The sequence below is a fragment of the Myotis daubentonii genome, chromosome 12 (assembly GCF_963259705.1).
Source record: "Myotis daubentonii chromosome 12, mMyoDau2.1, whole genome shotgun sequence".
Taxonomy (NCBI): Eukaryota; Metazoa; Chordata; class Mammalia; order Chiroptera; family Vespertilionidae; genus Myotis; species Myotis daubentonii.
In genome coordinates, this window is record NC_081851.1 from 55602355 (window position 1) to 55627997 (window position 25643).

General features: G+C 48.9%; 1 protein-coding gene across 3 annotated transcripts in view; it reads right to left on the minus strand.

Annotated features, from left to right (window-relative positions):
- EPAS1 (endothelial PAS domain protein 1) overlaps positions 1–25643 on the minus strand; it is an 80077-nt gene that overhangs the window by 29391 nt on the left and 25043 nt on the right. For 2 of the 3 annotated variants that reach the window (XM_059659936.1, XM_059659934.1), the window contains exon 2: positions 3775–3965. In XM_059659936.1, the coding sequence (XP_059515919.1) occupies positions 3775–3965 (191 nt within the window). Of the gene's footprint in view, positions 1–3774; positions 3966–14995; positions 15019–25643 lie in introns of those variants that run through there. The other variant, XM_059659935.1, reaches the window with a different exon arrangement.

The following is a 25643-nucleotide window of genomic DNA, read 5'->3' on the forward strand; positions in this document are numbered from 1 at the left end:
GGCTCCTCTCCAAACAGGATAGAAAAAGGCCTTGGTTTGGAGGGTGAATGAGGTGGGGGGAGGGGGAGGTAAAAAAGTAGGGGGTGAAAACCTAGGGAAAACAAGCCTGAAAGTGATCCTAAGAAGGCACCAGAAGCCAAGTCTGCCTCCACTACTTCCCCCCGGGGCTCCACTCTTCCTGCACGAACAGGTCACGGTAAAAACTTCAAAATGTCTTGTCCCACATTTGAATATCTTTCCCTGAATAGTCTAAAGATCAGGAAATCAGAATCTCTTATTAAGACTGATGTCTCCACTAAGCAAATGCCAATGAATCAATAATCAACCCGACAATTCTCTTTAGAAACGTTGCTTGACATGAAGCCCCAGCTCTCGTGGAAAAGGAATTTGATTTCACCACATATGCGTGTGGGGACGTAAAAAAATCCGTTTTAAGGTGAAAAGCCAATTTTGCATATTTACAGTTGTTCAGTGCCCTGCAAATGCAGGTGACCCTCATCTGGTCACGGTTTGCAGAGCTCATCTTGAAAGGGGATTTAAGACAATCAAGTGGTATTTCCACCGATGTTCCCGTCAGAGTGTGTTCTGTTCTCGGCCCAGCGTGGAAGCTAATATCATAAAGCTATTGTTTCAGTTTGCTTCCGGTGATACAAATCTCACTCGGCAGCCCAGACTCCTAGCCTGAATTTCTTAGCCTTGAGGTTTCCTCTCCAACATTCCCACACAGAACAGCCTACTGTGAGAATCAAAGGGAAACATGTTACTAAGTAAAGAAGAAAGTTTTCTAAAGCAAAACCTCGTCTTTTTTAGCCTTTTGAACTCTGAGGTATGCAACCAGCTATTTCCTATGACAAAACGAACCAGCATCAGCGCTCACCTTTGTTAGAAATGTTTCAATAATGAGTCTATTTTGACCTGGAAAAGCGTGGCAACTCTGCATTTTGACAGAATTTGCTGAAAGGTAGGCAAGAGGATAGTATGGTTATTATATATGTTATTTATATGTATACTTACTATCGATCGATTTATTGTTGCTAGTAATTTTGATTTCTAAGCTATCACTTATCAAGAGCCTCGTATGTGGCAGGCAAGAGGAAATGGGTTTTTATATCCATGTTCTCAATCCTTAATCAGCATCGCTTGGGAAGTCCTGTTATCCCCTCTGTGCAGAGGAGGAAAGTCCAGCTCGAAGGCAGGAAAGAAATTCCCACAAGGCTGCAGAGAAAAAGCCGCCAGACTGAGATTCCAACGCAGGTCTATCTGCCCACAAATTCTTGCTCCTTTTCATTGAGCCATGTGTGTTGAAAAAGCAAACTATGCTTTGGAAAGAAAAAGATCCTGTGCCTCCCACACAATTCCTGGAAACAATTTCAACAACAGGTTGAGGGAATGTGTGGTGGGAGCCTGGGAGGGAGGGGAGAGAAAGGGACACCGAAAGCCATCTATCTCTTCCTCCCCCGGGCGATGCTTGTTGTATGAGAACTGCTCCTTCAAGGACACCAGGACCAGATGGCTCTGTATCCTTTCCTGCCATTTCTTACTTTGGGACAGAGAGGACCAGAGACGACAGGCTGAGGACTCTTGGTGGTCTGGGGCTGAGCCCAGTCAGCGGGCAGGCAGTTTGTGTCCACAACTTGCAACAAAGGCGCCCGAGTGGAGATGTGTGAGGTCTCGCTGTGGCCACTCTGCTCCCATCTCCCTTGGCGTGTCTGGCACACAGAGGGTTCCCGTCAGCACACGTGCAAGACGTGCTCAGCCTCTGATGCAGGTTCCTCTCAAAGTCAGCTTCTGAACCCCTGAGGGGCTTATGTATGTGAGAACATGGAAAACAAGGCCATGCACTAAGAGAAAGGACAGGAACAACTCACTGAATGCGTGAGGACCTCCTCCCCTCCCCACTGCTAGGGTTGGTCCCCAGAACCTCCATTTAACTTTGGTTCCCCTGCCTCTCCCATCCTCTTCCACACACACCCAGTCCTTGTCAACATCTTCGCCTGCCCAGGTTGCAGAAGGTACCTGCCCTCCTGGGTGTTTTTCCCATGGACCAAGATGTAGAACGACTTGAATTTCAGGCGCAGATTCTCCCTGTCCCAAATGTGTGACTTTGGGCAACCTTGGCTTCTCTGTGCTTCAGGTTTCATCATCTGTGAAAGGTTCTACAGTCCCAATTCAAACCGAGAGGTGTCCCAGGATTAATGTATTAATCTTTCTGGGGCTCTCTGTTGGTGGAGGAATGGGGGATGGTGGTGGAAGGAAGCAATGATTAACCCAAAGGAATTAATGTCTAAGAGCAGAATTTCAAGTACCATTACGAGGAAGTTGAGAAGATGTCTCTGGGTAACAGGAAGGGTCTTCATCTAGTTATTAAATTTTCCACTGCTGACTCTGTGTCTGTGTAGAGCAGATTCAGACACTGCCCTCACCTGGCCCAGGGGATGAGCCTCTTCAAAAGAAAGAGGGACACAGAGTGTCCCCTGAGATGGCATCTCCCGGCCCTTCCTACACTTCGGCCCATTGTTCCCTCTCTCTGTAGCATGAATGACAACGCATCTCCCACAGCTTTGCACTGTTTCCTTGGAAGTATTTTATAGAGTCTGTCTATGCCCGTGGTTCTCCCCCTCCCGTCTGTACTTTTCCAAGATTCTTTACACTTACAGTACAGGCTGAGCCCTCCAGCCCTCGGTCCCACTGAGCTGTCATCCTATTTTCTGAAAGTCTTTTCCTCACATCCTTCCTGTGCTCCAGGGCCCAGAATAGCACTTGTCCGTCTGGCCTCCCAACCTCACGCTGGATTCCCCTTGCTCAGGGTTACTTTCCCAGAATAGCCACTTCATAACAGGATGGCGGAATCCACCCGGTTCCAAGGCACCCTGCTCACTTGGGAAAACTGAAAACCAAAGAACCTTCCCTTCCCTGCCCGCCTCCCTCGCCCTCACTACCTTGGACACTGCCAACCTGTAGTGCCACAACAGGCGACACTACCCACTGCCCCGATTTCTCACAAAATTGACTGACTAATCGGGACTGTCACATAGGATCTGAAACTGGGAAATTCCTGAGGCCACCTCTTTCGGTCAGGACTAACAGGAAATGGCTTTATGAAGAATGTAAACTCTGAGAAGAAAAATGTTTTGTGAACTTGAGACTTACAGGGATACCGGCGAGGGTGAGAATGAGTTAGTTCCATGGGGAGGTGGTTATCTGTCAAAGACGCCCCAGTGTGAATGAGTGTGGCTGGGCCAGGTGCCTTACAGACAGCATCTTGGTAAATTCTCACCGACACCCTGTGCAATATGCATTTTTAACCTCTTTTTACAGTTGAGGAAACCAAGAGCAGAGACACCAAATAATTAGCCTGGCGTATTGGCTAGGAAGAAGGGAAGACCATCTGGGCACATCTCTGCCCTTTTGGAGAAGGTAGCTGGGAGACAAGGTCTAAAACACTCCCTAGAGTGGAGTGTGGGTCGTATGGCCAATGGGAAGGCAGCTGAGAGGCCAGCAAAAGCTGCTTTGTTCTCCCAGCCCCCCCTCTTCTCAGCCTCCAGGTGCCCCTGTGTTTCATTGGTCCCGTCCTTGCCCTTCATCTCATGGCTGTATTCATGGTGAAGGTCATGGCTAGAAGAGAGGAGTGTAACATGGAGGAGGAAAGCACTAGTGATGGTGTTTCTGTGGGTGGATGTTTTGCAGAGTGGGAGTTCCCGGGTGGGGAGACCTTCCCAGTGGCCTTCTAACTCTGGCACAACGGAGCCTCCTGGGCGAGTCTACCAGCCTCACCTGAGGACAGGAGTTTGTGTGTTCGCAGGAAGCTGATAGCCAGCCGCATGATGGAGGCCTTGTCCAGGTGGGAGCTCACACTGTGAGGCAGGGGCAGCTCGTGGGCCAGCTCGTAGAAGACCTCCGTCTCCTTGCTCCTTCGGCACCTTGCTGCATCCCGGGACTTCTCCTTCCTCCTCTCCGAGCTACTCCTAGATTGAGAGAGAACGGGTTAGTCCCTAAAATGTCACTGTCATTCCATCATACCCTTGATCAAGACATCCTGAGGGCTCCCCACCCAGGGTATGACCAAGCTCTCACATTGAACCAATACATGCTCATGCCAGTCAACTGAACATCACAACCTGCTTTCTACTGTGAGCTCTGCTCCCATGGGCACTGTCTTCCCGCCTGCTTTGCTCCCCTTGTCTCCCCAGACAGGGCTTTCCATGGTGGGGTTTGAGCAAAGACTTGCCAACTAAATTCACCCACTGGCAATGCCTTGGACCTGGTCCTGGTTATCTTGGCACTGAGGTGAAAGTGCAGTTCTATACACTCAAATTATTTAAGTTGCTTAGCCTCAGTTTTCTCATCTGTAAAATGGTCATAACAGTACTTATACTCCACAGAGCTATTGTGAGGATTAAGTATGACAATTTATGTAAAACCTTTAGCATCAGGCCTATCTCCACTGGAAGCAATCAATGTTAGCTAATGTTAATAACAAATCTGCCCATGAAAGGATGATCATGAGAATAAAAACATTGCCAAAGTCTACAGTACAACCCAATCTTCATAGAAATATATAGAATAGTTCTTGTATATTATAAAAAATCTAGAAAATAGAATAAAATAACTATTATTCTTATAGCTGTCACATGTACAGTGCTTACTATATTCCAGGCACTGGTTTAAGCACTACTACTATAGCTTCTTTAATTCTTACAAGTACCCCTGCAAGTTGTCTCTAATTTACAGATGAGGAAATGGGTCCATCGAGGCCAATTTCTCTGCAGCTTCTCTGCAGGTACCTGGGGAAGTGGGGCTCGGCACCAGCAGGTGGACCCCAGAACCATGGAGGATTGATTGTCTTGTCTCTCTATAAACTAATACGGTAGCAGTTTTAGGTTGGTGAGCATATCAGGATTGTTTTTTCCCTTCGTGCTTATCTGTATTTTCTTATGTTTCTAGAAAGAACATGTATTGTGTGGTTAGTAAACAATTTTTTTTTCAAGTGTCCAGTGCAGTATGGCCCTCAAGGCCTCATCCAACCGGCTCCAGCTCACTGTCTCTGTCCTCCCGCCTGAGATTCCAGGCCAGGGCTGTGCTCCTCTTGTCTGGCTTTGCCGCCTCTAATCTGGACAGAAAATCTGTATTTTGGGATTCGTGGAATGTGGACATGCCTTTCAAACCCTTCAGGATTGGGGGCAGAGGCACGGCTTTGACTTTACAACATGTTTCATTTTAAAAAACAGAACATCCAGCTCCCTGGATGGATTAAGCACCATTTGCCCAGACGGCCGAAAGAATGTCCAATAGCTGCTAATGGTCAAGAAGAGCTTTCCGAAAAACCGTGAAAAGGGTGGAATTGTTGTGGGTTTTTTTTCCTTTCTTGTCCTCTCTCTCTTTTATGTTTCCTTCACCTAATCCCTGGTCCCTCCTCTCCCCCCGACTTCCAATTCCCAGAACTCCCTCCCTTGCACCCCACCCATCACCACCCTCTCGGATCTGCCTCAGGATCAAGTTGCTTTTGCACCAGACCTTTCGTGACAGTTTGCATATTAGCTTCTCCCACTTGCATTTTAGTTCTGACCTCTGATTGTGGAGAAAAAGCAGCTGTGCAAGGTTCGCAGGCATCCTGGCACAGGAAGTAAGGGTGGGAAGGGCACAGGACACTAAAACTGTACACATCACCCTGTATGTCATGAAAGCCAGTGTCTCGAAGATGCTGATTCCATTCTCCAGCACCAACCCTGGCAACCCCAAGCAACATCAACACGTGACCAGTCGTCAGGGGCACCTAGAGAAGCCATCCTGGGGTGGGAAAGGTCCCTAGAACAGACTGTGACATTAACATCATTGTGTGTGTGTGCGTGCACAGAATGGCCCTTTGCCATTGTCCCTTCCTTAGAGCGAAGAGCAGACGAAACAGAGAGAGAACCAGGAAGGGGAAAAGCAGTCTGGGGTCAGTGCTCTGTCTGGTAATGGCATTTGACATTTGGGTCCTACCATGTTCTCTGGACCTGCAAATATTCATTGACACCTACTTTTCTGCCTGGTGTTGCACCAAGTACCTTACAGATATTACATCATTATAATCCTCCTAACAACACAATATGGTAGGGTTTTGTGAGCACAATTTACAGATGTGGAAACTGTGGCTCAAACATAATATGCAACTTGCCCCAAATCACAAAGCAAGTGTCTGCATAAGCCCTTGGAGATTGTTAGCGAGCAAGGCGCTTAGAAGTCCTGAGGCACATGGGTGCTCCCTATCTAATTCCATCCACACAACCATCTTGTGAGATGGGCAAGACAGGAATTGCAGCTGTCCCCATTTCACAGATCTGGAAACTGAGCCCCAGCCCAGTTAAGTGACTTACCAAAAGCCATCTAGCTGATTAATGGCAGAGCTAGGGCTAGGACCCATCTCTTTCTAGGCCGATACACTTCCCACTGCTTAATGGTAGGAGACAGTGGCTTTAGCAAGAAATAAAGAACCAGAAACACCTTAACATTTAGAAAAAGAAAGATTGAGAATCTCACACAGCCTTTTGGTTTTTAAAAGTCACGACTCCATTTTAGCTACCTGGTTTTTAGTTGCACTTTGGGGACTAACATGACTTTAATGAAGTTATCTAGTTCAACTTGACACAGCCCAGAGTTATCTGTCTAATGTTGACTCTGGGAAGAGTCAACACGGTCATGTGTAACACTGTCATGATTTCATTAGCAACACCGAAGAGCAAGTATAATTAATGCCGAGTGTGAAGGTAAGACTCCCCCCCCCGCCACCCAAGCCCAACTGCTGCATATACAGTCTACTTCCTCACACCATTTATCAGGGGTTAGGTCTCTTAGCAAATAGAATAGGGGACTGAAAGTTAGGAGGACTGATGTTTTAATATATTGGCCACAAACTATCTAGCCATCTAACTTGGGACAAAAAAGTGCATTCTTTGTGCCCTTATGGCCTCATCTGCAAAATGGGAGAGATCTCATGCCTTATTTGTAAGGATCAAATGAGATGAGCGTAGAAGGAAGTACAGGTGTACCTCGCTTTATTGCACTTCTACAGATGCTGCGTGTTTTTTTTACAAATCAAAAGCAAGACCCTCCACAAGCAAAGCTTATGACTTACTTTACTGCAGTGTTCTGAAATGGACCCGCAATATCTCTGAGGTATGCCTGTGCCAGAAAGCTCTCCACAAATGGAAACCATCATGACAGACAGTAACGATTCCGTTATCTGGCTAATATGAGTATTAGTCACATTCAGACTTTGGCCATCATAGCTATTCTTCATCGCCAAACCGCCTCAGGGCTGGAGGCATATTTGGGGTCAGGCTGATCTTGACCAGTTCTTTGGGTCATGTTGCTGAACCTTCTTCGGTCAATGAGACTTTGTTTCCTAAAATACTCACTTTATTTTCGCTCCCTAGATGGGTTCTAGAATTAACTGCAATAGACCGGGTTTTTTAAAAAAATGATCATTCTAGACACGGCATGTTAGAATACTCTGGTTTCTTGTAAAAAGATATTTTATCCTAAGTTTTTCAAATCCTCAGAAAAGACTCCGAAATGTATTTCTTACTCCGCGTTGCTCTTTTGACAAAGTTCCTGCGCCTGTCTTTCTTGGTGGCCTTGCTGTGACCACAGGCTGGTCTAACACGATATTTTGTGTATGGGACACGCAGCGTAAACCAGGCCCTGGGTGCCTGGGCCTGCGTGCAGACGTAGAGGTGTTTACCGAGCTCTGTGCTGGACCCGTGGACCTGCAGGGTGGATAAGAAGTACATTCCTTGTTTTCAAGGAGAATGCATTCTAGTTAGGGAGTCAACAACGTGAAACATTTCTATTAACTACAAAACAAGTACAAACAATAAGCTGTATGGGTGGTTAAGATAAGAAGCAAGCTGTGAGTAAACAAGGTGAGGGAGGCAGGGTTTCAGCTGATCCTAGGAGGACACATAACAATACCTTGGTGGTGATTGCAGGGCTCAGAGAACACTTTTTGTTCCTACCTGTGTTATCTCATGCAAGTCTCACAGCAGCCCTGAGAGATAGGAACTCTCATCCCCAAGAACTGGGGATTCAGAGGGATTGAGTAACTTGTTAAATTAGATATTGTCTCAGACCTAGTTCATCTGGGTCTCCAGGATCAAAGGTTTCTTCTCCGCCGGCAGCAAGGAACCATTGCTTATTGGATGCCTTCGAAATGCACGGTGCTGTGTTAGATACTTGCCCACAAATTGGATGTTCATGTACAGGACAGGAGGGAGAGGAGGGTTAAAGCTTTGAAAAGAGACAGTGACATCAAGATTCCACGGGGGATGGGAGGAGACTCTGTCCTTAAGTGAGCACCCACTCACCCGGGGAAAAGACCTAGACATCAGGAGTAGGACTAAAAACCCATCTCGGAGTTCGAAAGGGGAGTGAGTAGGAAGAAGGGGAATCGGTGCGGTGGGCTCCGCAGGAGGCTGCCTCCCTCTCTGCAGAGGCTGGGCTGGGGTGGTGGTGTCAGAAGGGACTCCCTAGTGCTCCCTAAAAGCTGCAGGACCAACCTGCATGTATGTCTCTCTCCATGGAGAACAAGCAGTTTCTATCTGTATTTCTTTTTCTTTTACATCTTAACATACACAAATTTATACTTAAGTCCCCTGAGTTGGAAACTCAAAGTCTGAGACATCGGATCCCACCAGAGGGAAGTATCCAGGTGAGAGCCAGGCAGCCCATCAATAGGCAAAACAAACGAGCTCCAGCAGGTATACGCTACAGTTCAACCAAGACAAATCTCTTGGTCCAGGGCTTCGTCATCTTAAAAATGTCTCCTTAACCTCTGGGTCATGGCTCCAAGATGGCACCATTGTCAGCTCTTGGGCAAGCTGATCCTGGTTTCTGGCTTCCAGGTGAACATAGCCTGGCGGGATGTTCAGGATGTCACCAGCTGCACCCACGGGGCTGGTTGCTTAATTCTCAACTGTCTCCTGATGTTCGGTACGATCAGGACTGCCCCAAGTAACACCTGGGGGCCATCAGGGTGTCAAAACTGTATGTCCATTACCTATAAGGTTCGATGGCTGAGGAGCAGAATGGGTTACGGGTCAGGGGGAGAGGCTGAAGCTAATGAAACCATCTTGGATGAGTCTATTGGTTGGTGGTGAAATTCTAAGCGGGTACCAGTGTGCAGGAGCTGTGAATGGAGGAAATGAGGTCAAATGCAATGAGGAGGAACTCCCATGACCACCACCCCCCCCGCCCCCCCACCCGCCATGAGGCTGCCAGAGGGAGGAACACGCCGGCTTCAGGTCCCTGAGAAGAGAATGAGTGGCTGGCCCGCACACCTAGGGGGTGACTGCCTTATGGATTAACCAAAGCCAGTGCTTCTCAATCTTGGCTCCTCATTGGAACCATCAGAGGAGCCTTATAAACTGACACCTGGGTCCTTTGTGGATTCCCACGGAATAGATCTGGGGTCCAGCCTGAGCACCAGAGGTTTAAAGCTTCCCATGTGATGTCCAGGGCTGGGAACCGCTGTGGCAAAGCAGTCAGCTTTAAGATAAGACTCCCCGCCGCCTTTTATTCTTGGTGGAAGGCAAAGGAAACTGATACTGATTGAGCCCTGAGGGCTAGGTGCATTCCCTAAACCACTTCATCTGACCCTCATTTAAAATATGCAGTCTTTTTGCCTAGCAGCGGTTTGCAACTTGAGGCTACGGCTTATAAAACCACAGGTTTCTGGTCACACGTCTTTGGAGGACTGACACCCAGCCTGCTTCTTAACCCTAACCACACTCTTTCCCTCTGAAATGCACCGTGTCCGCATTCACTATGGCCAGCAAGTTTGGAGTCACCACCAACAGCCAGTCATTTATCGGGGAGCTTGTGTGCCTATCACTGTACCAGATGCTATAACTGACAGAGAGAGGCAAAGGTAAGGAGGCAGAGATTTGAATGGCTGCCACAGAAAAAGCAGCTGCCCCTCAAAACAGCCACCTCAGGAGAAGCTACAAACTTCACTCCTGCGAAGCGGTCGATGTGCTAAGCATTTTGGGGGGTCTTTTTAGAATTAGTTACAGAGCCCCACAAGAAAATCAGTCATAATACTTCATAAACCATGCTTCGTTTTAAATTCCGAACAATATTCTCCCGTTTTCCCACCCCGAGGATGGAATTTGGTTGTTTAAAAGAATAAAATGTGCCCTCAAAGATAAGGCCTTGCCACAATGGAAGGTTTCCTAAAGAATGGCCTTTGGCTCTGTGGGCAATCCGAAAGGCGTGGCAAAAATGTTTTAGAAGAGGGAGTGTTCTGGTGACCAGCTCTCCAGGGACATTCTGATGTCGTCCAAAGGCAGTAATGATCAGCAGGGGGATCTATTGTAAAGGGGAGGAAAGAGCATCAACATAGGCCCGTCAAAATGGAGGAAATCTAATTCAGGAGGAACTGGGCAGATCAAACCAACCTGGTCTCAACCCTGAAAGAGACCACGGCCTGTTGGGAGGTAGTAATACTACAGGCTAGCGAGTACATCAAATGTCCTAAAGAGGGGATACACAGAGGAGGTGAGGGCTGGAGTGGCTAAAACAGGAATGGATGTTTTCACTGACCCCTTCCCTGGATGAGGAATCCTGGAAAGTGTCTCATACCTCAACCTCCCCACCTCCACTCCTCTGGGCTGAGCCCCAGCTCCCTGCTCACTCTGTGCCCCTAGAGGGAGGGCCTGGACTGCATTCAGAGCTGACAGTAATGTCTGAGGCCCACCCAGCATGGCCCTCTAATGGTCAATTCTGCTTGGGGCCCACTGGAGATGCTTATCTGGTGGCCTTCTCTGCTCCAGGCAGCCTCGGAGAAGAAAGCAGCAGATCCAATTACTGAGCAGTCCCATCGGTACTGCCCATCTGGCCCCAGATAACCCAGCTCCTTCCATAATCGGAGGACGTGTGCAGTCCCCAGCCCAGCTGGGAGAAGCCGTGCACGTACAGGAGTAACAGTGACAAACTGTCCCTATGCTTAGCTTCACCAAGCCCAAGCATTAGCAGGTTCTCTTTGTTCAACCTATTAATGAGTAATACCACTGTAAGCCTGTATCATTCATTATAAAGTGCTTTACAAGTAGATCCGTAAATCTTCCCAGTAGGATAGAAAGAGCAGATATCATCTTTCCCATTTTAGAGATGAGGAAAATTGAGGCTCAGAAAGGTGTGGAGTTGGAGCAAAATCCCTGTGCTCTCTTTTAAGAGCACACAGAGAGCCCATTGCCAACCAGCACTACACCTACCACATAATTGGAAATGGGCCTTCATTATGCATTACCATCTCATAACCTCGTTTATCATAACAGATCATTTCCTTTTTTAAAAGAAGGCTATGGTGGGAACAAGGGTAATGCATATCTAAGTAGGCAACTGTGAAAATACACAAAGGTATAAAGAAAAAAATTGAAATCCCATTGGATTTATGGCTTTTTACTTAACATTTTATCACATTTCAAAGAATTCTTTAAACACATTTATAACAGCCAGCAATATCATGTTGTGTGGGTGGACCACAATGCACTTGACTGTTGTTCAGATATGGTTTCTAAGTCCTAGCTGTTACAAATAACACTATGATGTCCACCTTTTATCAGGTGATGCGTTTCAATTTGTTCTGTATAATAAAAGATAACACGTATCCAGCTGCGTTACTGAACGTGGAGCCCCGGAGGTGGAGATGCAGAGACAGGTACGGGGGAAGGGAAGCACTCAGGATGTGCACACCCTCTCAGCAGCTTTCTCTGCCCAGTCACCCCCCCGCCCCACCCCCTTAGGCTTCCTCTTTCCCTCCTGCCATGTCCAGGTTACAGCATCTGAACAGGGATGACCAGCTACTGAAATTGGGGAATCCAGGTCTGCGAAGGTGACCACTCTTTGTTGTTCAATGTTTTTTCCAACTGTCGCCATCTCACCACACCCAGGGCACTGACAGAGGAGACTTGATGGCATCTGCACCCACGAAAAGGGGAGGACAGCCAGTAGCCACAGCAGGCATGTGCCTGTCTCTCCATTGCTCTCTCTGGCCTCTGATGCCTGCTACTGCCCGACCCCTACACTGTGCAGACTCCGGGGGAGGGACCCCTGATCCCCAGCCAGCTGACAGACTGCAGTTGGGGCTGGGAAAGAGCCACATGCAGCACCTGCAGACTGATGATGAACTCTCATCACACCGCCTCTGCTTCCATCCCGAACCATCTCACAAGGAAGCTATGGTCCCATCCCTGTTTTACACGGAAGGAAACAGGCCCCAAGGATGTCAGTGACATGCCCAGTGTGACCAAGATGGAGCCAGCACTCACACCCATCCTTTGACTCTATATCTAATATTCTTAATTCAAATTGGGCAGCTTTTCCCAAAATGCGCATAGGCAGTCCCTCTTGTAGGGTCAAAAGGTTTAGCTGAGCTGGATTTATCGGGGCGTGGGGCGGGGGCGGCAGGGGGGGAAGCCCTCTAAGGATACTCCTGGATGAGCTCTTGATCTGGGAGGCAGCAAAGGCGATATCTGATCACCCTCTTGCCCTAGGTCAGTCCTCAATGGACTGACCAGGCCCAGTAGAGTACTTTCTCTCCGCTTAGAGATGCTTGTTGTTGTTAATCCTCACCCAAGGATATTTTTTTCCTTGATTTTTAAAGAGAGAGTGGGAGGGCAGGGGAGAGAGAGAAACATCGATGTGAGAGAGACACATGGATTGGCTGCTTCCCACACTCAGCCCTGGGGATCAAGCCTACAACCTAGGCACATGCCCTTGAGTGGAACTGAATCTAGGACCCTTCAGTCCATGAGTCTATGCCAGTGATGGTGAGCCTATGACACGCATGTCAGAGGTGACACGCGAACTCATTTTTTCGGTTGATTTTTCTTTGTTAAATGGCATTTAAATATATAAAATAAATATCAAAAATATAACTCTTTGTTTTACTATGGTTGCAAATATCAAAAAATTTCTATATGTGACACGGCACCAGAGTTAAGTTAGGGTTTTTCAAAATGCTGACACGCTGAGCTCAAAAGGTTCGCCATCACTGGTCTATGCTCTATCCACTGAGCCAAACCAGCTAGGACTCACTAAGCCCTACTTCGATGTCTCCTCCTTCGCATCCTCCCCACCACTATCATCTCATCCCTTATTTCTTAAAACTCCATCTTCGGGGCCAGTTCAAGCTCTACTTCCCCCAGTTTCTTCCCTGGCCACCCTCACGTTCTCTCCAAGGTGCTTTCTTCCTATGTTACTCACTTGCCTTCATTAAAGGCCTCCCTGTCTCGTTGGCTTTTCTAGGCAAGCTTGGTGCCCTGGGGGGATAGGCCATAGGCACAACATCTACTTCTGTGCATCCATCACAGGACTTGGGCCATGGCAGACAACCTGGGTAAATATTTGCTAATTGATCGTAAAAACAATTCAAGTGTGCCCTTTACTCTTCTCCTTTCCCTCTCGGGAGGAAAGAAAAAGTGATCCCAGCGGGCTTGGCCTCCATCCCCAGGGCGGGGCCTCGCTCCTCTCCCGGGAGCTGCAGCTGGGCCAGCTTAGGTTTCAGCTCTCTGTCGCACCTCTTCCCTTCAGTGAAGAGTTAAAGCACTGGGAAGGCTTCTTCTCACTTGGAAATCTCCATTTCCTCATGCAGCGTGAACAAGAGAACATCTATGGACAGAGGCTGAGCGAGCCAACTGCACAGGGAGGGGACTCGCTCTGAATGAGGCTGTTCTAACACCCGCCAAGGCAAGTCATTAAGATGCCATCCCCGAGGTGCAGCCCCCAGCGTCACCTCTAGATATCCCCTGATGCCCTGCCGGCAAAGGGATGAATGGTGAGCACAGAGCCTAGTGAAAGCAAGCTCTTTCATGAGTGGGGGGGGGGGGGGGGGAGGGGAGGACCTCTGCAGCCCCCACTTGAGTGGGGGTTGGGTGCTGCAGAGGAGGCAAAAGCAGAGGTCCTCCTTTCTCCTATTACACCCCCCCCCCACCGCCACCACACTGAACTAAAATTAATCCCTGATTTATGCAGAGTTGCCAAAACAATTGCTCATCAAAAGGCAACCAAGGTGGGGGGGGGGCGTTGGGAGGGGGTAATAACATTAGAGAAAGTATGTGCGATGCCAAAAATAATCATCGTGTCATGAGAAAACAGCCGGGCCACCTCAGGGGCCAGTGCTGGGTATATTCAGGAAGGAGGGGGCAGAAATTCCCCTGGCTGGCCATGTCGTCAGACATTCTGGGTGAAAAAAAAAATTTAAAAGCCATAACTGGAATAGGCAGAGAGACCTCTTTTCAAGTACAGAAGAATATGATTTTAAGGGTCAGTTCTCTCTCTTTATTTCAGTCTCTTGAATTTCAAAGGAAGTAACGTTTGTTTCATCTTTTCATCGGGTCTGGTGCTTAATCGTATGCTAATAGTGAAATACCCTAGGATTGGCTTTACTAATCCTAATCTGACGCCAGAACTCAGGGGCCTGGTATTTAAAGCATTTCCACATTCGAGAGACAGGGCGGGGGCACACACAGGACCTCTCACTCTCCTCCCCCCATTCCACAGCCCTGTCTCCCTATTTAAAAAAGGAAGAGAGAAAGCAAAGGGAAAGGAGAGAGAAACGAGCCGGAGAGAAACTCAGAGACCCTTTCCCTCCTGGGCTTCCTCTAGAACCCTGATTTCTAGCCTATGTACACGGCCACAGTCCAGAGCTGTGGGATCTGGTTCATGGCCACAGTGAAAGCTCATCCTTTCTCCCAGTTCTGCCCGTCACACTGCGATGAGCCGATGAGCCGATGAGCCATGAGCTGTTCCTGCACATTTAGGAAACTACATTCCATTCCTTCCTAGAGGAGTCATCAAAAGCCACGGGAAATGCCAGGAAGTCTTCCCCAAGTTACTATCACACCCTCAAATGATAATATGGAGCAATTTGGGATGTAGAGCTGTACACCCCCCCCCCCCCCCACCAGCAATAGCTTTTTTTCTCTCTCTCTCTACTTATTCAACAAATGTTTACCTCTTCATGTTCTGGGGCTGTCAGGAATGGAGTGAGACCTGGAACTGGGAGGTTGCAGAGAAGTGGAGAGTGAAGTCCTAAGGGACAGGCCTGGTGTCAGTGATGCGATGGGAGTGCGAGGGGAGGAAGAGGGGGGGAGCTCCGTGCTGGAGGTGGGGTTTGAAGAAGGAGCAGATATGGGGAGGCCATCAGGAGAGCAGGAGGGACAAGAAGGACAGAGATGCTGCTGGGCATGCACAGGGGTGCCAGTGGCCAGGAGACGGGCTGGAGGGCAGAGTGCAAGACAGGGAAAGTCAGAGTGGAGAGAATTCAGTCAGCAAACACCACTGAGTATCCACAAGGTGCCCAGCGCAGACGAGGGCCTTCAACAACGAAAGGACTGGTAAGTGAAGTCAGAGGATCTGATGACTGCCTATGCCATTGATTTGCTGGTGGCTGATGTGCCAGGTGACGGGCAGGGCAGAACCCAGCCTGGATCCCACTTCTGCTCGGGGAGCATGTGTCACACTGTACAGCAAGTATGAGAAGCCCTCTCACTCGCCAACAAACCCCGGTGGAGCGAGTTCCTTTGCTGGGAGCTCTAAATATGGCAGCGACCCCCGGGCCGCCACAGGCTGGAGCTTCGGCTCAGCCCGCAGAGTCCTGGGGGAGGCATTCTTGCTGAACAGTAACTCGTCAACGCGACCAGTGGGATGAAAAGCAAACTTCACCAAGGGCACACGCCTCCTCTGGCTCCAGTCGTGTTTTATTTTCAAAGACTTTAGCCCCAGTCCTCCAGCTGTTTCCCCTTGCCCCTTGCCTCCTTGACTGCTGATCAAACACAACACAATTCCAATCAGAACCCAGGGAGAGGAATAACTCACCAGTCTACACCCCCTTACCCCCCAAACCATTTTGGCATGTCACTCCGGGTTTAAAAACGGGAGTGGCTTCCTACTGCCCCACATTGAAGCCCAACATCTAGACGCCCCTTGAGGTCTGCCAGTCCCGACCTTGCTTTCCAAACCGAGCTCCCACAAGCCCGTAGCACCCTACCTGCTCCAGCCAGCCTACACTCTGCACGGACACCCTCCACTCAACACTCCCACCTGCCACCCAGGGACCCCCTCCCCCCAGAAATCCAATCCTTCCTTTCTTACATTCCAAACACTGTGCTTTCAGAACCAACATAGACCCACCACCTCCACAGAGGTCTTCCTGATCACCCTACCCAGCCCACACTGACCTCTCCTCCCACCCGGGCCCTGAACACCTGCCTGGAGAATTGATCTAAACCACTTAACTGCAAGGGAGCATCACTTCATTATTCTTTATCCTTGAGGTCTTCTCTGAGGGCACAAAATGTCACATTTCTTACGTATCTCAGAGCCTGGCACAGGGCCTTACCCCAGCAAGGACAGTTTCGTCCAGCTCGTTCAGATACAGCCACAGTGTGGAGGGCTGGAGTGGCCCCGGCTGCCGGGTTAGGATCGCAGAGTTAAAACGCTTTGGTGCTTTCCAAAGAAAAGCACCAGAGAAAGTGGGTTAATGAAGAGGAGTGGTAGTGGCTCATTCATCACCAGGTTACCTAATATCCGGTGACTCCGCACTGTCCCCAGGAAGCTGATCCCCATCCCCTAAGGATGTTTTCACACAGAAGTTGCTGGCTGTGCCCGCTGCCCTATTGCAGGGGTGTTCGGTGAGCCAGATGCCAGTCAGCTTTCACTGAGACTAGGGAGCAAGCCTGGACGGGGCGGTCCCTCCCCCATCCCCTGAGGAGACCAGGGAGGTTTCTGCCTCCGATCCCACCTCCTGACACAACAGAAGAATCTGTTGCCCAAAACCACCCATTGCCCAAAGCCCTCACATCACATGTGTAGCCTTGGCCAGGGTTGCACCCTTGGGTGCTATAACATGGAGGTGAGAAAATGAGTCAAAAAAACAAAACAACAACAACAAAAAATCACCACATACACACCACAAAAACACACATGTCAAAAACAAAAACCACTAAACACAAAAATCCTAAGGAAAAAAACACCAAACAAATTAAAAACCTAATGACAACCCTAAAGGTCAGCAAGTGAGGTTCAAGAATGACCCACTTTGGAGTAAACACTCTTCATTAGCCCAAAGTTTAGTGTTTAAAAATCTAGCCCCCAAACCTCAATCCTAACCTCCCAACACACACACCAGCCCGGGAGGGGGTTAATAGACTCCAGCTGCTCTTCTTATCTGGCTAACGTGCTAATGGCAGATCTCTGCTACTGAGATTCTATCAATGATTGCTGCAAATCACTTTTATTAGAGATAATGTCATTTTTACTTCATTATCCAATCCAGCAGTGAAAGGGAAAATAAGTGGATAGTTTTTCTTTGAAACGCCAGCTCTGTCCATTAATGCTGAGGGTGACAGCAAATTGAAACTCTTGGCCACACTTTTCAAAAGATTTTGGTCAATTAACCCTGGGCAGTTAGCCCTCTGTTTCCTGGGCCGAGCAGAGCACCCCCAGCAGCCTCTGCCCCAGCGACTTGAAAGCAAAGAAAGGTTGGTTTCTGTGTTTGTGCCTCTCGCTGCCCTGACTGCTCAAGAAGGGACCGAGGTTCCACAGCGGCCGTCCTGCATACTCAGGTCTACCGGGCAGATAAAACACTTGTATAATATCCAGGCAGGCGGGCGCAATGTTAATTCTACTTTGAGGAAAGCAATAATTAACATGTGAGTCAGCAGCAGAGAAAGACTTTAAGCCCCAGAAAAAAAAAGCCCCAAAGTCCCTGAAGCCTCCGAGACTGCCCCGTGTTCCCTGAGACGATTTACAAGATTAGCCCGAGTGTGGGGAGAACTGAGCGGAGTGGTTGGGCAACTCCAGGGGCTCTCTTGAGCCACCTGTCAGCTGTGCCCGGGACGCTCCGAGTTCTGCTGCCGGAAAAGGTTCATTCCTCCAGAATCAACTCAGAGATGCTCTTTCTGTGCCCCTGCCTAGTGCCTTCTCCTAAGTATTTTTTTTAAAAAATATATCTTTATTGATTTCAGAGAGGAAGGGCGAGGGAAAGAGAGATAGAAACATCAATGATGAGAGAGAATCATTGATTGGCTGCCTCCTGCACGTCCCCTACAAGCCCGCAATCTAGGGTTGTGCCCTTGACCAGAATCAAACCCAGGACCCTTCAGTCTGCAGGCTGGTGCTCTATCCACTGAGCCAAACCAGCTAGGGCCTCCTAAGTGTTTTTATCATGCCAGATTTGCTTTCCTTTCATCTGGTGATTTCCCATGGCCTCAAAGACTGGGACCAATTTGCCCTCTACCCACTGCAGCCACCTCCCACAACTCTGTGGCATCGAGAAGCAAGGTCTGAAGCAACCAGGGTTCTAAAAAGCCAAGCTTGAGCTAAAAGAGCAAGTACTCCTTTGCATTTTAACATTTTTGCAAGAAATGAGGCTCTCTGGAATTAATATCTCATCTGGTGTTTGTGTTCAGTGAGCCTTAGCTTTCATTCATTCAATGTTTACTGAGTGTCTACTTTGTGGCAGGCACTGGGGACACAGAACTAGGAGGTATATACACTAGGCTGCCCTCAATGAGCTGTCTGACAGCCTCGTGCTGGAGACAGACAAGCAGACCAGGACCCGGGGCCAGAGGGACTGCCTGGGCTGGGGGCTCAGACTCTTCCTCTGTGACCCAGGACAAGTTACTTCAGTCTTTCTAAACCTTCCTGTCCTGCAAACAATTACTCTATGAGTCCCTGCCTCCTAGAGCACTCCTGAAGGATAACTGATGTATATGTGTAGCCGTCTCAGAACCGGGCCCGACACATGCCTGGCACTCGGTCGTGTGGAAGCTATTGCTACAGAAATCAGTAATGAGAGCTTGGGGAGCACAGAGCATAGCCACCACCCGAGGCGGGAGAAAGCGAGCCTCATGCTGGGCTTTCCTTGTAAGATTTTAAGGACACACAGGAATAGCCAAGACAGAGGCAGTGAAAGGGCCAAGAAGATAGAGCGGAATCAGGCACGTGAGGCCTGCTAAAGCGGCACTCGGCTCAGGTTTTAGGGGTGCAGGCCTCAGCAGTGGGGGCTGACCTCCAGAACCAAGGCTGGGACCATCCCTCCCGAGGTGTCCCAAGGTGCCCTCAGCCAGGAGCAGAATCCTGGGTTAGCTGAGCCATGGGCAGCCCCGTTGCAGCACTGCTTCTGCTTTTGCATTTCTTGGGCTTTGACAATGAGATGATTGTGCGGATATTACAAGAAGTGATTATCTCCATGGGCACTGAGCCTGTTTTAGCGCAAAGACCTTGCCTTGCCAGAGCCAAGGCTTCTGAGGTCACAGCTAAGTTGCCAATTCTAGGGAACCTCCGACAAACCCCAAGGCCACCAGGCAATCTGCTCTATGCAGGCTGGCTTGTTTTATGTATTTATTTATTTTTATTTGTTTTTATTTTATTGATTTCAGAGAAGAAGGGAGAGGGGGAAGGAGAGGGAGAGATAGATAGATAGATAGATAGAGAGAAGCATCAGTGATGAGAGAGAATCACTGTTGGCTGCCTCCTACACACTCCACCCTGAGGATCAAGCTCACAAACTGGGCATGTGCCCTGACCGGGAATCAAACTGTGACCTCCTGGTTCCTAGGTCGACGCTCAACCACTGAGCCAGGCAGGCCGGGCCAGGATGGCTTATTTTGGAAGATCAGTGGCATGGACATGGGCATGTGCTAAGCATCTCCATGTGCCTGGCTTTGTGTGCAGGGACTGGAGGGAAGAGAAAGGCAGCCACTGCCGCGAGGCAGTAACAGCTCAGAAAGGATCTCACACGTTTCTGGATTCCATAAGCCTTTTCCCCGAGACCTCTGTGGGGACAGGAGTGCCTGGCGCAGTTCGTGCCATCACTGAGTGGGAAGCAGAGAATTTGTCTGGATCTGCCATGATTAAAAGCATTAAGATGGAAACTTGGAAGAAAAGGTTCGAGAAAAGGAAACAAAATCGTACTGGTTTTTCTGCCACAAACACAGGGCAGCCACAAATGCTCTGGGACCGCGATCGGAATACGCTCAGCAGTTACACATTCTTAGTTGGACTGAAGTCATTCTGGGAATGATTCACCCCGATGCCTATAGGCGAACTTCCTGGCTGTGGGGCATAGATAATTAGGGAAATGAAAATGTGTACTCTTTCATACGGGGCATGCAGAGGCTATACAGGTAGCCAGTGGTATTTTATCTTTGGGAAAGTTTTCTTTTTTTAAAGAAATCTTGCTATTCTTATCATTCCTTAGAAAAAGAAATAGAGATGAGCACACAAACAGGCAAGGTCTCCAGGAAAAAGGCCTGGTCCGGGTGAGTTCCTGGGTCCTATTACTTTTAGCTGCCAGCTTCACTTGAGCATCTTCCTGATCTTTTCTGGCCCGCCTCGCCCGCCTCCCCCCCACCCCTCCTTCCCTCAAACTAGGAGAGCCTACATGCCCCTCTCCTGGCTTGCAAGGATGGAGAGAATAGGGGCTGAACCCAAGGAAAGCAGGAGCATTCTAGAAACGGGACCTCCTACCCGGTTGTTGCCTAGCACCCAGATGTCTAGCGTCAGCAGCCAACCCCAGGTCTCCGCTTTTGGACATGGTCTAATCCGCCAGGAAGGATTTCTAGAACTGACCTTATTAAGGAAAAGAAATGTCATATGTAACTGGACTTAAAAAACCCAGGAAGCTCTAACACTCTATCAAGTTCTTTAGACTTTTTCTTTCCTCCATAATCCTTGGCCAAGTTCAAAGGTGAGCCCTTTCCCAGAGACTCATTAGGAATAATGTTTATTTCATACATTTGGAGGCTGCAAAGTTTGATTCCATCTTGCTTATTTTTTTAGGTGGGGGGTTGGGGGGAACCTTTTTTTGTGAAAGCAAAGGAGGGGGAAGGGGGAATGAGACAAGAGTAAAATCTGAGAGAGAAGAAAGGGTGCTTAGAATAGGGCCTGGAAAGCAGACTCCAGTTCTGCCCGTTTTTCATCTCTGATTTTCTCTGAAGGGTTAGAACGGCACGTCGCTGTGCCTCTCACCCCTCTGAACCTGCATGACCCCATCTGGCCTCCCTGCCTCTGTGGGTGCTTACGTGACGGTGTGCTTTGATGGCAGATAGGATATGTGCCTGCGCCTGCACAGAGGGTGCTACGTGAATAAAACGCACTGACAGGTGTGACCAGGGTTTCTGGGCTCTTCACTGTGAAGCAGCAGCAGAGAGCTCTGTGAGGGTTTGGGGTCTGCTCCTCTGGAGTCAGGATGCCACCGCTGACTCGGGGGGCGAGTGGGAATTCTCAGTCACTGGTTCAGGCCAGGGATTTCATGCTTGTGCCTCATCTGTCATTTCCATCTCATTTCTTTCCTGCAGAATAAGGCCCCAGACCTATCTGGTGACTGGTTAGTGAGGAGTAGTGGGAAAGGCGTGGCCCACCTGGCCTCTCCTCACCCTTCAAGGCCCACTCAAGCCTCGCTCACCCCCTGCACGGTGCCCTCAGTTGCCAGGCTGGGGTGACCTCACTGTCGGCACCACTCGGAACAAGCAGCAGTCTCTGCCAAGCACTGTGGTCTCCTGTCCCCGGTGTGGACCAGGGTCACTAGTGGCTCAATCTGCATAGCGACCTTGAGGAACTACGGGATAGTCAGGTGGCAGGAAAAATTTGAGGCTGTTGCCAAGTTTCCTCAAAACCTAAATTCAAACCCTGCTGGGAAGAGAGGCCCTGCAATCCCTACAGTGGGGAAACCGTAGGGAGCAGGAGAATTCATCTTGGTAAGGAGGGCTCAGGAGGCAGGAGGCAACAACACTGAACTCTAACAAAGCTGTGGCTGGCAGGTCGTGGGTTTGATTCCTGGTCAGGGCACATATCCAAGTTGAGGTGCGATCCCAGTCAGAGCATGTGTGGGAGGCAACCAATTGATGTGTCTCTGTCTCTCTCTCTCTGTCTCTCTCTCTCTCTTAAAAGAAAAGAAAGAAAAAGAAAGAAAGGAAAGAAAAGAAAAGCTGTGGCTGGAGGGCTCTACAGGGCGCCCCTCTGTGCTGCCCCTTGGGTGGGGGTGGGGCTGAGAACATCACCAGAATGCTCAGGGCAGTTCAAAGCTGAAGTGCGCAGAGCACTGGGTTTTTCCACCATTTTCCACCAGTCATTCAACAGGTGAATTGTTTTGTGCCTGTGTTGTGCCCGACACTATGTTCTACTGGGATTATCATCCAGGAATCTATGAAAAAACAACAACAACAAACAAAAACAAAACAAAAAACAGTGTAAGCCTCTGAATAGTTTCAGACAACACTACTGCTTTGGGCAGGGAGTTTTATAGATCTTGTCCCATCTAAATTCTAAAAAGATAACTGGCATTTTCCCACAATTTAACTTAAGTATTAATGCAATGTTCCAAGCTTCAGCATTCTGGGATTTGGTAAACAAATCGGAGGTCTTTGTGGTTCTGTATGTTGGATGTATGGTTGCTATCAAATCTCCCAGTGAGGCTGGTCCACTGCAAACTCTTTTCCTAGTCTCTTACCACCACCCCACCAAGTTTTAACTTCTAATATTCTTTAATTCCCTAATGGTCTCCTGAAGAGTAGTGGCCTCTCCTTACTTAGATTAAAGCTTCTTGAGGGCTGGGACTATGTATTCTCCTTTCTCTTTTGTTCACCAGGCTCAGCACAGTACTGGGCACACATCAGGCACTTAATACATACTGAGTGACAAAATAATCGCATTTTGGAATAAGCAAAATGTTAGCATTTATCCAGTCCAATCCAGTCCCTTTCATGTCCAGATGAGAAGACTGGGACCTAGAGGTTGTCAGTCACTGGCCCAAGGCCAGCACAGGACCTCCTTTCTGGTCTTGGAGCTGAGACCAACTTTATGAACCGTAGACACACCCTCTGACATGGATACTATAATGACCCCCATTTTCAGTTGAGGAAGCAGAGAGGTACAGAGTGTTTAAGTAACTTATCCAAGATGCCTCAGCTAATAAGCAACTGAAGCAGGGCTTGAGCCCAGGCCATCTGGCTCCAAGGCCTACCATCTTACTACTCTATCCCATTTCTCCTCTTCAGAGCCCCCTAGAGCAGTGGTCGGCAAACTGCGGCTCGAGAGCCACATGCGGCTCTTTGGCCCCTTGAGTGTGGCTCTTCCACAAAATACCAACTTCTGCCCATGGGCCACGAAGTTTCAATTGTACTTTACATGTGCACCCGCACGTGGTATTTTGTGGAAGAGCCACACTCAAGGGGCCAAAGAGCTGCATGTGGCTTGCCAGCTGCAGTTTGCCGACCACTGACCTAGAGCAGTGGTTCTCAACCTTGGCTGCACATTAGAATCACCTGGGAATCTTTTTAAAATCCTGATTACTGGGCCTCATTCCGGAGGATTTTAGAAAGATTCCCAGGTGATTCTAATGTGCAGCCAAGGTTGAGAACCCCTGCGGGCCTAGAGCCACTTCCCCCACTTCCCTATCATGTCATTTACCCTCTCCTGCCTTGACTGTGATCACCTGCATGCTTGTCTTCCCTTACTCCCCACTGGACTGTAGTTCTTCTTTTTTTTTTTTTTTTAATATATTTTATTTTTATTCTACAGAGAGGAAGGGAGAGGGATAGAGAGCCAGAAACATCGATGAGAGAAAAACATCGACCAGCTGCCTCCTGCACACTCCCCGCCGGGGATATGCCCACAACCAAGGCACATGCCCCTGGAAGGGACCCTTGAGTCCACAGGCCAATGCTCCATCCACTGAGCCAAACCTGTCAGGGCTAGACTGTAGTTCTTACGGGCAGGGATAAAGACATCTGATTTTCCTTTAATTCCCGGGGTCTCCAGCCAAGTGCCTCCCCTAGAATGGGTGTTTGTTGGATAAAACTCTAGGAAGACACAAATAAAGTATGCTAGGCTAGGTAAGGCAACCCATTTCTCCCTCCTAAAATGCTGTGCAGAACTTTTAACATGGGCATACCTTGGAGACATTGTGGGCTTGGTTCCAAACCACCACAATAAGGCAAGTATGACAATAAAGCGAGGTGCATTCTTTTGCTGGTGGAGGGCCTTGCCTTCAGTTTGTAAAAACGCAACATCTGTGGAGTGCAATAAAGTGAAACGCAATGCAACAAGGTTTGCCTGTACTTGTTTTCCCTGGGCGGGGGTGGGGGTGAGGGGGAAAGTGGAGGGAGATTGGAATCTACTAGGAACACAAATGCCTTTGCCAAGGCCTCTCTACCCTGGCCAAACATTGCCCAACTCTTGCACAACCATGAAGTCACAGGGGAGTTTCATCCCACAGGCAGGTGATCCAGCCACTGTCTCTGCAGCCTATGGATGCTTTTATGTCCCTATTCTTTCGCTCTGTACAGAAGACTCCATCCTGGCCCCCATACTTAAACCACTCCAAAAAACTCATTTCCCTTGATATTAGGCAGCTGGCCCTGGAATTTGAGCGAAAAGCAGATTCACCATTCCCCTAACTTCTCACAGGAGCCCAAGTAGATCCCCTGCTGGTGGGAGAGTCAGCAGTGAGGACTGGATTCCACACAGGAGAGGGAACTGGGCTCCCCCCAGGGGCAGCTGGAACCAGGCGGGAACTGCCCCAGTGCCAGACTCATTTCCATTTCGCATTGAATGTCAACCTTTTCTCAAATATTCAAAATAGCACCCATGCTATTCCAAGGCTGCCTCTTAAGAAGACTAACTGGGCCCCATAATTACAGTTTCTTTGCAGGAAGCAATCGCTACAGCTCAGCTATTTTCTCTCTTCAGGTTTTAAAGGGGGTGGAGGTGAGGGGCTTTCACTAACTTTGTAGACAGCTGTTTTCTGTTTCTTCTACATTTTGTGTCCCATTTTTAAAAACAAAAAGCCCTAATGTGGATTCTGGAAAAAGCATCATCATAATTGAATTTTGATGTTTTCACCCCACGCAGCAGCTATGGGTAAACGCACATAAAACTTCCTGGAAGTGAAGGTGCACATCTGGATGGAGTTTTCCTGTAGCAGGAACAGAGAAAACATTGATGGAACTCTTCCTCCAACACCTGCTCGACACCACAGCCCGCAGGCCCGATTTCTCATTGAGCAATAGAAGGGCTGACCATCTCCCGCCTAATGACCCCCTATTGATCTGATTCACCTTGACCCTCAGCTGAACCACCAGGTCACCACCAGAGTGAATCAGGACATTCTTACCCTGAGACTATTAGGGCTTTGACCACAGGGGAGCCCACCCTTAATGTCTGTCCTAGTCCCCCAGCCCCCCGGAAACACCCACATCAGCAGTATCTTGTTTTTATGCTCTGTTTTGCACGCTCCTCTCCCATCTCCAGGGGAAGGGCAAAGGCCCCCCCCCCCCCCCACCACCACTACAACTATCTAAAAGAATTTCAAAGGGCATTAATATTCAAATACAATACAACAATGATTTCTTAGGACTATTTATCGCCTAAGACTCTGACCTAGAGCACCCAGAACCACTGCCCACTGGAGAGCAATGGGTCACCCAGGTCCAAGGGAGCCGCCTTCTCGGTGCCTTCAGGTAGAACTATGCTCCTCCCCGGGGTCATCCTTAGGGGATTTCTCTGCTTCACCTGGCAAGGCCCAGCCCACCCTGAGAATAAACTGGATAGTTTTTCTTCTCTTTCCATGTGAAACGAGCTACAGAGCATATACCTAA